Genomic DNA, 12,239 nt, shown 5'->3' with positions numbered 1-12,239 from the left:
ATTGTAGGAGTTTTAGGCTAATCTCTCTCCCTTTCTTGCATAAAATGATGACACAGTAGGTTGTTTTCATTACTGTTAGAGGTCTCTGCTTCTATATGTTCATTTTATAAGGAAAAAGCAATTGGCAAGTTTTTTTCTGTTATCTTCCTTGCTGTTGGTGCGCAATCTCATCTTTGATGCTGACTTTGTCATTTCCCTCTTCCATCCAAACTGTTTAGCTCAAGGTATTCCCATAAAATTTTTGTTCATAAAGGTGGGATGATAAATGAAATAAAAAGCAAGTGTGCTTTTTGGTTGAAAGATTTTGCTGATGTCAGCTCAAGCAATAGAGAAACATTTAGAAAGAAAAAGATAAAACTGTACTAAGTTTAACAGAAACAAATCTTGCATGTTTTATAATACCTTAAATTATGTTGACCTTTGAACACCTTTTAGGGAAGCCATATATTCTTAAGACCTTGTGAATCCAATCCTAAATTTTAAATGTATGGCAGTCATGAGCCATTTCAAGGAATCATGAATTTAGGTCATCAGCTGATGCAAGTGCTTTCTAACCTGACCTCAGGGACAACGGACTCATCTCCTGTTAGAACTTCATTCTTTGTAATACTTAAAAATGAGATTTATTTTACTCTTTTTTTACAAGTACTTTTTTTCCTCTCCTCTGTATCAAAATCTCTTTTTCCTTCAGCCTCAAGCTGTAATTTATTTGTGTGAAGAGCATGGTCCAAATTTAATTGTGTTTCAAATTGCCACTGGAAGGCTGAGAGCAGGGATTGTTTTCAGCACAGCGTTCTATGAGATGCTGGTGCACACAGGGAAGCTGTAAAAAAGGATGGGGATATAGTGAATCTGTTGCTTCTCTGGTTCTCTTTTCTGTCCCTGTAATATGTAATGATCTTAACCATTCCCGAAAACATGGGAAAGTGAGAGAGACATATTTCACTTCTGATGTAGCTGTAGTCTGCTCTTTTGTAGAAAAAAGGCATCATATTTTATTATGCCATGAATTTGTCTTTTCAATCTGCAAATTGTTATGTGAATGATATTTTATTCCTGCTCATTCCTGTTTCATTTTGATGGTCTCCCTAAGCTTTCAGCTAGCCAAGGGAATAGGAGAAATATTCATTATTTGTGATACAAATTTGTCTTGTAATTCCATTCTAATTATTTTCAGAAAACTAATTATTTCTGGAAAGGTAACATTTCGATAAAGGTGACTTTCTAACAAGGAGGGGGGTATTAGGTAATATGGAGTATGCTTTCAAAAACTCATCACATTATCAAAGTGGATAAAATTGGTCAATATACATTCTCAGAGAGAGCTTGGTCCACATGAACTCCTTCTTTGCCTTTTAACCAGTTTAATTCTATTGCCTTTGGGTGATTGATCTTCATTTGTACTCATGTAAATAAGGAAAACAATCATATGTAAAACATCACAAAAAATACAGGCAGACTTTTGAATGAGGCATTCCCAGTGGCTTTACCTTATTGTTAAACTCTCCCTATTAATTTTGATGGATTACATAAATGCCTTTTCATGCAGAGTAAGACCGACTAACATTTCTGCTTGTGTAAGACCAAAAAACATTTCTGGTTGTGGAAAGCATTTTAAATTTGGCTTTTGTGGGTTGAATTGTTTTGTTGTTTTTTTTCCCAGTTAAAATTTTAGATGACAAAAAGGGACTTCCTCAACTTTGTTGGAAATGTGACTTCAGATATGAGAGGAAAATACTTTTAGTAGATAAAATACTTAAGATGACTTTCTGCTTTCAAGGGGATTTCTTGAAAAAGCTGAACTGTGATACAATTCTCCAAGAACACAGAACTTTTGTGAAATATCTAAGGTACCTGTTGGGAGTACTTTGGAAGAGACATGTGTTTTCCATTGCAAGTGAAAGTACTATTTGATGTAAAGTGTTCTGAGGAGTTTTCTCACTATAGAGTGGTAAAGGAGTGGATAAGCCATTCTGTACAGAATACTAATGTTCTTTCTCAATATGGGGCACAGAGTGCTTGTTTGCAATTTGGGCATATTACTCTACAGAGAACGGATTTGAAATTGTCCGACTTTCTGAAAACATTACTCTTAATGTAATGTTCTCTCTCTGGGAAGCTTTCTTTTCCCAAATAAAATAGAACAGTGAAAAGGCCTAGTGCTGTGTTGATTGCTGACTTTCTGACTGTCCTTCCTGATGAGAGCATCAGTTCCCCTTGGTATAGGCAGATTTGAAGGTTCCGCAAACTTAGTAACCTACTGAACTTTCCCTCCAGTGTTATCTTACAGCCATATACACACAGTCTTTATGACTCTAGTCCTCCGAGATGTGATATTTTGGGGTGTGTGAGTATTATACTCAGGAGGGAACCTGAAGTAGTACATAGTGCTATTTATATTCAGCAGTTAGTAACAGAGCATGAACATCCATTAATGCTCCCACATTAAACACAGCTTTAACTGCAGTTTCAAAGATCTGCTGGTTTTGCTTTTTCGAGTCTCAAGGCTGATTAATAATATCTTAATAAAAAGCTTAATAGTGCATTAAACTAAAAAAGGAGGAAAGTTTCTTATTATGAAACAACTTGGTAGTTCACTAAACAGAACAATAAAAACCCATCTGCAAATCTGTTGCCTGACTACAACAAAATGTTCAACAATCAGCTTTCAGAAACCACACTGATGTTTGATGTAGCATTTTAAATATTACCACCCATATGTTTGGTAACACTAGGCTTTGGCCTCTGAAGTTTGTGAACCCTCATAAAAAGTTATTTATCTGTCTTCAGTAGAAATCTATTAACATTTTGCTTTCTACAGTACCAATATTGGGCCGTCTGGGGAGGTGGGTGATCTGAAGGTCTGTAGTAAGAATGACACATCTTTTTTATTTAAATATTATTGCTTTTTAGGCACTGAATTTTGGAGATATGCCGAAGTACTTGTGGGAGATTTGGGTACCTGACAAACCGTGGGTGGTAAGATATCAGATCCATTGCAATAAATAAAATAAACATTTATTTTTAAGATAGGTATTTTTTTGGCCCTGCTGTCACTGAATTCAATGGACTGAACTCCTGCAGGGCTCATAAGAAGTGCAGTACTGCAAATGTATGCAAGTGTCTTTCCATTCTTTTCAATTTTGTCACACTGGTGCAAAGTTGAAGTAATGCCTGTAGTCAACTAGAACTGTGTGTAAGCATCTGACAGGGGAAAGAGAGAATTTTTCAGCTGAAGTTTATAATAAGGCCATTTCTCTTATCTTTACTCAGACAAGTGAGTGGTTAGTTACTGCCTCTCAGAGCAATTAATGGCTCACAGCTGGATCTACTGAACAGTACCCTTCGCTAGGCATCCTCTAGAAAGTCTTGTTTAACACTTCCTTCTGAACTCCAACCCAGTAAGCCAGGGAAAATAACAATCTTCTTTTGAGCACCATGTGGACTTTTCAGAAATTGAGTCTGGCAGATGCTGTCTGTCCTCCACTATCAGAGTCAGAAATCAGAGAAGAACCAGAGTTCAATGCTTTGATTTCTAAAGCCCTGCATTAAGGAAGAGACATGGTCTGTTCAGATATGCACTTTTTTTTTTTTTTAAATCCAGAAATACAGTCTAATCTGTCAGTTTCCACGCTGGATTTTTGTGTGAAATAAAGGACAGCAGAATTTGTCCACTATATGTATTTTTTAGGAGAGTCTCTTCAAAGCTAATACAAGAAAACTCCCTGTAGAAGCTCAGAACTTTCTAGTGTTTTAAAGGCTGAAAGCAATAAATGCAATTTAAATTTACTTGCATCTTATTAAATATTTAATTTAATTTGTTCAACTATTTAAACTACAAATTTACAGTAAAATGTTACTTCCTTTGTAATATAGGCCTCATTCCCCAAAACGATATACTTTTTGCCACCTTTAAGCTACATCAGAAGAAAATTTCCTGGAAACTGGAGTTTCCTGTATGAGATATAAATTTAAAAGTACATTTTCTAACTACTTGCTGGTTTGAATTTTTATCTTTAATAGTAGGCTATGTTAGCTTCATTGTAGGCATTTCAGAGATAAGGGTATTGCTTTAACTTTTTTAGTGTAAAATATTCTAAATCAACTTTGTTGAATCTCTGTTAGTGCAGTATAAAATTGATCTAGATTAAAATTCCCTAGATATTTATCTGTCTCCTTTCTAATTATAGAGAATGCAGTGATTATAAATTAATTGATTACCACAAGAATTTTGAAGGAAATTTTCAGTAAAAAATAAGACATTAGACACAGTTGAAGCCAAGTTACTTGAACACAATAATTTAGCGCCCAACACTAGAAATCCATGTGCCTATAGCTATTTATAAATTCTTTTTATGGCAATAGATAATGATTGGACCTCACTGAGGTAGACTTAGGCAATGAAACATCGTGTGAGACTAAACATGCACATACGTACTTAGCTCCTTTTCCATTGGTCCTGAGTGTAGTGTTTTAGCAGAAGCTGTCAAGCCTAATATTTTATTTCATTATATATTAATTTAAAAATAAAGAGTTGTAGTGTACTGACGTTTTTAAAGCTAAGGGCAATATATATGTAATGCTTCATGATCAAATCCATTTTTGAGGGAAAGTATATTATTCTGTACATCATATTTTAAAAGCTGGTGTCTTAAGAGCTACAGATGTTAGGGAAATGTATTTCAGGAAGATAGATGTTAATTGCCAGAAAGTAGGTACTAAAGTAATTAAACAGGAAGAAATTTCTAAGCTTTTAAGCTAATTTCTGGAACATTTTATGTAACTCTCAGCCTTTCCCTAAGAATTGTCTTTGTCAGACAATTTTTTTTCTGCTAGGTTCAATACTTCAAGAGATTTTTAAAAATTAGTGAACTATTTACCATTCTTGTTCTAGGTTTTAAAAATGGAAAAAGTTATTCTCTTTATCAGCTGACATTGGACATGGAAAACCTTTGGCTTTGTTTGTAGTTGTTGTTGTTGTTGTTGTTGTTTTTAGTTGACAATAGCCTGCCTAATCAGTTTAATTAAGCCTTCTTTTCAGTGCCTGTGAATGTTAGGCTTTAAAAAAAATCTTCCAAGATGTTACTCATGTAAAGCACTTTAGATGTTCTAATATATTTTTATCATTTTAATACTGAAAGATGTTCACAGTCTGAGAAATACCTAAGTAATGTTGATGATCTCTAGAGTGAATGAGGACTGCACATTTTGCAATGCATTATTGAGTATGAATAAAGTTGTCTTGTATTCTTGCTTTTTTAAAAGCAGCTGAATTACCTGAGAGTACTTTGCACTAAATAGCAATTTAAATAGCAATTATATAGCCTCTTTCAAAAGGATTCTTGGCAAAGCAAATCTCCATTAACATCGTATCTAACAGAATAAAAAAAAAGAGCCTTAAAACAAGTTTCAGACCTAATGGATTTTCTATTTCTTGTAGTTCAATTTCAGTCATTTCAGCCTTTAATATTTGTGGTAGATGGTCCTAAATACTAGATGCTGAAGCTCTTAGGAAGGGGTCTCATGTAGGTGATAAGCAGCAGTGTAGACAGCACGATTTTATGGGGGAATGGGGCTGGGGTGGGATGGATGCAGGAATGGAAACACAATACTCAGTGATGAGTAATCTAAAATGTATTCAGGATGTGAGAGAGATGAGAGCACGTGGATAGCACTTTGTCTTTTAATCAGCCTATTCTACAACAAACACACATTCACACATGCATGTGCAGGACACACACTCCAACTGCACATCCTGGCTGGGCCTCAGCTGTCAACTGGAGTTCTGTGTGTGTGGTTCACACTTAGTCTTTTGTGGGGTGCTGGATGCCCATGGATGTGTTCACTCAGGAGGAGTTACTGTTGTAACTGTCTGTGGATTTATAAATCATACTGTTGGTGTAAGCCACAGAAAACCAAGCCAGTGAACCTGTGGCCTCGTTATCATGTGGCTTCAGACCAAGGTCCTTGATATCATCCATATGTAAGGCCAGCTAGCAGTTGTCGTGGAGGCTACTATCACCCTGTTCTCTCAACCCAAAACTGTTATAAAGTGTGAAGTCAGCAACAATGGTGTAACAGAGTTCAGCTAAAGCAGCTATGTCTTGCATCTCATGCTAAGTTAATCTTGTTATTTGCAGATGGGCAGTTGTAGTCGTGGTTCCATTTATCTAAGATGTGTTTTTTCTTATCTTGTGTCATGTGATCAAAACAATCCCTTCTAGGAATATAACGGTACTTTGGCATTGACTACATTAACATCTGTTCCTTGGGGGTGGAAATACTGCTTCCCACCCCAACACATTAATATACAAATCTGAGAGTACGCTTATATAGGAAGGAGAAAAAAAATCAAAAGCAGAAGCAAGAAGGAAGGTTTGTGGAGGATATAATATGAGCATGAATCTTGTGACCGAGCTTGACGTACATTAATGTAATCTTTCTTTGAGAGAGGAAAGAGATGCAGACTCTAGGAAATCAGCTAAGGTTAAAGGAAAGAGTCCAAGACTATTCAAGCATCTCACTTGAATATGTATTATATAAACTACTCGATTTCCAAACAATAGATTGTGGAGGAATAACTTTTTCCCCTGGAAACAAAACAAAACAAAACAAACAAACAAAAAATCTTTGTCAGTGCTATTCAAGTAGATGACAATAACTATTTCAGTCAGGATTCTGAGAAATTGAATGTTCTGTACATTTTAATTTTTGGAATCTGTGTATACAGATATTGTTATTAATCTTGGTAGAAGTTTTCGGTTTTTATTTTCTTCTGATCATAACTTTTTATGCCTATTAACTGGTAAAAGGAAGTCTTAAATTGGATGTAATTCAGGAATGTTGGAAAAGCAACGATATTCTTTGTAATTAGATTTTATTATGTCTTTGTTTTCAAAGTAAGCTTCTCTGCAGTATAGAACTGTCATTAAAATTGCTTGGGAAACAGCTCTTTCAAATGCATCTAAATAGATGTTGGTCAATGAGGCGCTGCTCTTCTGTCTCAAACGTGAAGTGAAACTGAATTTATCAGGTTTATATAAAAATCAGGTTTATATAAAAATAAATATCTACATATATATCTTGACTTCACTTCTCTCCCTAATTGGTAACATGCAATGTACGATTCTCATTTTTGATTCACTCCATTGGTGTCTGCACCTCCCCTAAGGGATCCAAGCTGTTTTCCTCTCCTGTTGTAATTGAAATCAAACTTGTTGCAGTCTGTAATTGATAGTGAATCTAACAATCTAATGTTTTATATGAGACAGATGCACAGTAGAAGCACATGAGGCAGCATATGGACAAGCAAGTGCCCTACTGGGGTGAAGATAGATCTGTTCTTATTTTGTTAAACAATACTCCAATACTTTGATCAACTAGTACACCTACATTTTAGTAACTTAAGAGATATGTGTAGAACATTTGGAGTATATGCACTGTATTAACAGAAATGGTTAGACCACATCTTTCCATCATCATGAGGAACTGTATTTCCAGACTCATATACTTGCTTTGCTTGCTCTTTTCTCTTGAGATGTTAAAGTATTCTGGTTTCTGTTTCACTGTTGTTATGACAGATCTAATGGCTCATAAGGGAATGTAAATCTAGATGCTGTCTCTCATTCTTGTTTTGGCATCTAGTGCAAATCATAATCTTATGTAAGGAATGCACCTTTTTTGTCTCTGGGTGAAGACTTGCTAAGAATCTGCCACTGGAAGCAGGATGCTGCTGTCTATCAGCAATATATAACATATTCCTGTTTTGTTGTTTTTTGTTTCTTTAGTCATATAATGTTTCAATTCTCAGTGAATAAAATAATAAGTTATTTCTAAGTATTATCCTATATCTCCCTTTCTCTCTCTCTCTTCCTCCTATATAAGGGAAAAGAGAGCCAGTCATGAATGTTATATTAAGTAATACCTAATATTTTAAAACATATGGGGTTTCCTTTGTTTTTTCTTTTCCCTCTCTTTTAGGGATCTACTCTAGTTTCTACACGGGGAGGGCTATATAGTTTTAATAGCATTCTTCTATCTCTAGCTCCTCTTCGTGACAAAACATACTGTAATTAAATATAGAACTAAAAAGAAGTTGTAGGTTAATAATAACTGTGTTTGCTGATGTATTTCTTGAGATATTTTGAGGCATATTTTTTTAGCTGAAATATTGCAATAGTTGCCTTTGTGGATTTTCACATATCTGGTTTTGAAAGGAGCCTCACGTGTTCCTTCCAGTGCTACTGATAACAAGCTGTTATCAGCACATCTGAGTCAAGCAGTCTAAAGCTTTGAGCTATTGCATCTGTAACTAAGATTGAATACCTAGTTTAAGTCAAAAATCACACTTATTCAGTGATGCTTCTGACCCTAAAGATGTCCTGTGTAAAGTTTAGCAGGATTTCTTCTGGGGTAGCGAAATTCCTTTAGGTATATCTAAATAAATATTAGCTTTCTGGTGAATACTTATAAAGAGATTTGGAGGAAAGCTAGTTATTCTGTAACTCCTCAGATAATACCTGGTTTCTCAGGGATCTGAGAAAAAATAGAGGAGGAATTAACTTCTTTACTCTGTTCACAATCACAGTGGAGATTATTCTCATTAAATATTTATCCATCATGGAGGAGGAAGAGAGTTGAGTAATCAAACAGTTGGTGTTAATTTAAATGTCAAACCACAATTAGAAAAAACATCCTTGCAATCAAATTTTATTGTGGTTTCCCAATATGTGTTCTGAAAATATCCTTCACTCAAGGATTTCCACTCTGAGGGAAGAGAAGAGAGTCCAATATGGATTTGACTCAAGTTTCCTGAACGTTTTCCTCTTTTTGAAAATTCCATAAACTTTCTGTGACTCAGTAATACCTTCACAAGGTTGAGGCTGTTAGTTATTTCTTGAAAATAGATTTTTCTCCAACTTGATCAGCCCCTATCCTGAAAGGATTCTATGTTTTCCATTGGTGCACTTGAGGTACCTGTTGACAATTTATCCAGCTTGTCACACTTTCTCTGAATAGGAGTGCAGACTTCCAGCATGCAGAGCAATTTCTACCAGCTTGGTGTCATCTGCAAACCTGCAGAGGATACCCTCTGCCTCATGATCCAGTTTATCAATGAAAACATCAGCTGCAAAGGCATCATTAGCCCCATTAACCATCTCTATAAACAAGATGCCGTTGGAACCATTTGAATCTGGCAGTCCAAGCAATTTTTCCAGGCACCCAGTAGTCTGCCCACTCAAAACATATTTTCACCAATTTATTAGTCTGGACAAAATAAAATATTGAAAACAAATAAATCCCCCCCAAAAAAACCCAACCAAACAAACAAACAAAAAAAACCCACCAAAAAAAAAAAAACAAAAAAACCAACCAACCAACCAAAAAAACATAACTAAGATCAAGGAGACCCTTTTTCACCAAGGCAATGATCTCATCACAAAAGACAGTCAGGTTGGTCAAGCACGATTTGCCCTTGGTAAATGCACGTAGGATCTCCTCCTACTCTATGTACCTGGGTGTAGTTTCTAGGAGGGCTTTTTTTTGAGTAGTGAACCTAGGCTGACTGACCTGCTGTTCCTCCAATAATCATGCCCCTTTTTTTCAGAAGTGGACAAATTTTCCTGTCAACAGAAACCTAACCTAATGACCTAGACATCTGTTAGACCATAAACAGTGGCTGCTGTCCCATACATTGATTTGTGCCTCAATCTTCTACTGGGAATAATTCTTGAGTCTCACAGACTCTGGCGCAGGCTCAGAGTAGCTGAGTGGTTTGACACAGTCATTACCACCAGAAACTGAAGAAAAGAAGACATCTATTACCTCAGTTTTCCATGTTCTTTGCCACAAGGTTCCCTGCAGTTTGAGTGACAGTCCCACATTTCCCTTTGTCCTCCTTTTGCTGATAGCATAACTTTCTTTTTATGCATCATAGTCCTCAGTAGTAGGAACTCTAAGGCAGTATTAGCTTTTGTAATTCAGCTGAGCACCATCAGGATTTCCTTGTTATCCATACTGATGTTATGCTGCTCCTGTTAGACTTCCTGGACTTCACACTGGACTTTTCCTGTGCTTTGAAGAAGTTGTCATTGATAATCAGTTGGCTCTCCTGAGCATCTTTACCTTCCAGGGCAATCCCATTAGACCCCACCAAGCAGATCCCTAACAAGTTTAAATCTACTTTTCTAAAGTCTAGGTTAGTTGGGTTTTGGGGGTTTTTTTTCCTCTTTTTTTAGTAATAGTTTCAACTGCATGCACTCTGGTCAGTTTATTAGCCACCAGTACACTTCTTTTAAATAAAGCCAATTCTTGTTGGTGGCCAGAAGTCTCTTCAAATTTTAGTGCTCCACCATTTTGCCCTTTCAGAACAGGTTGGAAGGTTTTTGTCTCCTCTAAGAACCACCCTTGTGATTGTGAGGCTTCACCAAGTTTTATAATAGAGGTTTCATTTCCTCTTCTTGATCAATCAGTCTTTAGCAGACACTCGTCACTGCACCCAGCCTGATCTTGATCTGTCAGCTCCATCAGTTAATCACCTGCTCCAGTGCAAACCTCCTTGAATCCAAACTATCCATGTCCACAGAGTGCAACCTCTCCTCCTCATTTTTCCTGTGGAGCCTGTATGAACTCCCTGTGATTATTTTCAACTCCACATATGTTTGTGTACAGGCGCTTGAGGTGAGGCCCCGATCTGCGCTGTGTTAACAGAGCCTGATCCCTGTGTGTTCTGTTGTGCCTGAAAAATTTTCACTTTCTTCTATCCCTCCTTTAATTCTCAGATCACTTGCTCACCATCTCTAGATGTCTGAAATCCTTTTCACTTGATTAACAAGCTTCTCTGCAAGCGTCTTTTAAAGACTGTTGGCCCACTTTATTAAATATATCATGACATAAAAATATTTGGCATATATGTTTAACATATGCATACAGAATAGCTATGCACATATTTAGTGTCTATCCATCCTTATATACTGTATGGAAGTTATGAAGAGAACAGACACTTTGTGCAGGCAATTTGTGCACAGCAGGACAAAGAGGAGAATGTAAGAAACTTCCTGAAGTACTGAATGTTTATCTTTTTGATTTGGTGCATTGCCTTCAGCTTTTTATCCCCTACATGACTTACTGGCAGTATTATCTTTCAATTTGATTTTTCAAATAGTACAATGTGTTTTTGGTTTTTTGAATATCATTTAAATGAGAAACAGATAACAGTCATACATATGCCTGGCCAATTTGATGGTGATGATTTATTCTTCTCTATAAAGAAAGTGTTGAAATGTTTTGGAAAGGCTGGTCCTGTATAGGGATTCAAAACACAGGAGTTAAACAGATTCAATGTTCATATTCTTTTTGTCTAGAACTATAATAATATAAATATTAAAAAAATCATCAGCATGTAGTGTTCTAAACACGTTTGACATGTAGTACTTGATTCTGCTATTAAAGAAACACATTTTTACATACTCCCATATATTTATTTTCTTTCAAAGCTGTTTTTCTTGGTGAAAAAAAAAGATAATTTTTATGTATTTGAATATTTTAAGGAAGATACATCTATTATTTTATGTTACGAAGATGCCTGTCATTTCTGGTAAGTGGGGTGCAACAGAGATTGTCTGAGTGAGTATTTTGATAGTATATTAGTATGAGAGGACTCTTGGACATTCCTGGGTTTATACCATTCTTTAGGCTACTTTGTTTTCTTAAACCAGTAATATCATTCTAGGTGGGAGAGATGAGGAAGTATTCATGAGAACAGTTCTACAGAAGTTTTCTTCACCTGTCCCATGCCTAATAAAGTAGAATTACTTTCCATGCTGAAGGAAATTTTTTCTGTCGCATTTTTTCTTGGATGAGGAGAGAATTAAAAAGAACATTATGTTCCAGAATTCATAGATTTTATGGCCTAATGTTAAATACAAAGGTAGGATAAAAATAGACTACAAATGTGATTCACGATAATAACAATTTTAATCTTTTTGTGGGGGCTGGAGGGACATTTCCTTTGATTAAAGACTATGTGACAGAATTTTTTTTTCTGTTGATGTTCACCTGAGATGTTGTTTCTTAAATTCTTCTAAATATTGTCTATAGTAGAAACCATGAAACATGCTTTATAGTATATTAAATGTTAGCACACCCTATGATTAGGCAATGGATTGAAGCTTTAGTACTTCACTGCCTGAAAGTGGAATTTAAATACCTACATTATGGATACTTAACTTTGAGTGTCT

At 35.8% G+C, this 12,239-nt stretch overlaps 1 protein-coding gene across 8 annotated transcripts in view; it reads left to right on the top strand.

Moving 5' to 3' along the window:
* The window catches only part of PCDH9 (protocadherin 9), a 673,118-nt gene that overhangs the window by 290,903 nt on the left and 369,976 nt on the right, over positions 1–12,239 (top strand). For 5 of the 8 annotated variants that reach the window (XM_088159735.1, XM_014895356.2, XM_088159733.1 and 2 more), the window contains one exon: positions 2,914–2,979. The exons of the other annotated variants lie outside the window; for them this stretch is intronic. In XM_088159735.1, the coding sequence (XP_088015861.1) occupies positions 2,914–2,979 (66 nt within the window). The remainder of the gene's footprint in view (positions 1–2,913; positions 2,980–12,239) is intronic. 8 annotated transcript variants of the gene reach the window in all.

This window comes from Sturnus vulgaris, chromosome 2 (genome assembly GCF_052056855.1).
Source record: "Sturnus vulgaris isolate bStuVul1 chromosome 2, bStuVul1.hap1, whole genome shotgun sequence".
Classification (NCBI taxonomy): Eukaryota; Metazoa; Chordata; class Aves; order Passeriformes; family Sturnidae; genus Sturnus; species Sturnus vulgaris.
The sequence above is the reverse complement of the archived record's forward strand: the minus strand, read 5'-3'. Positions and strand labels throughout refer to the sequence as shown.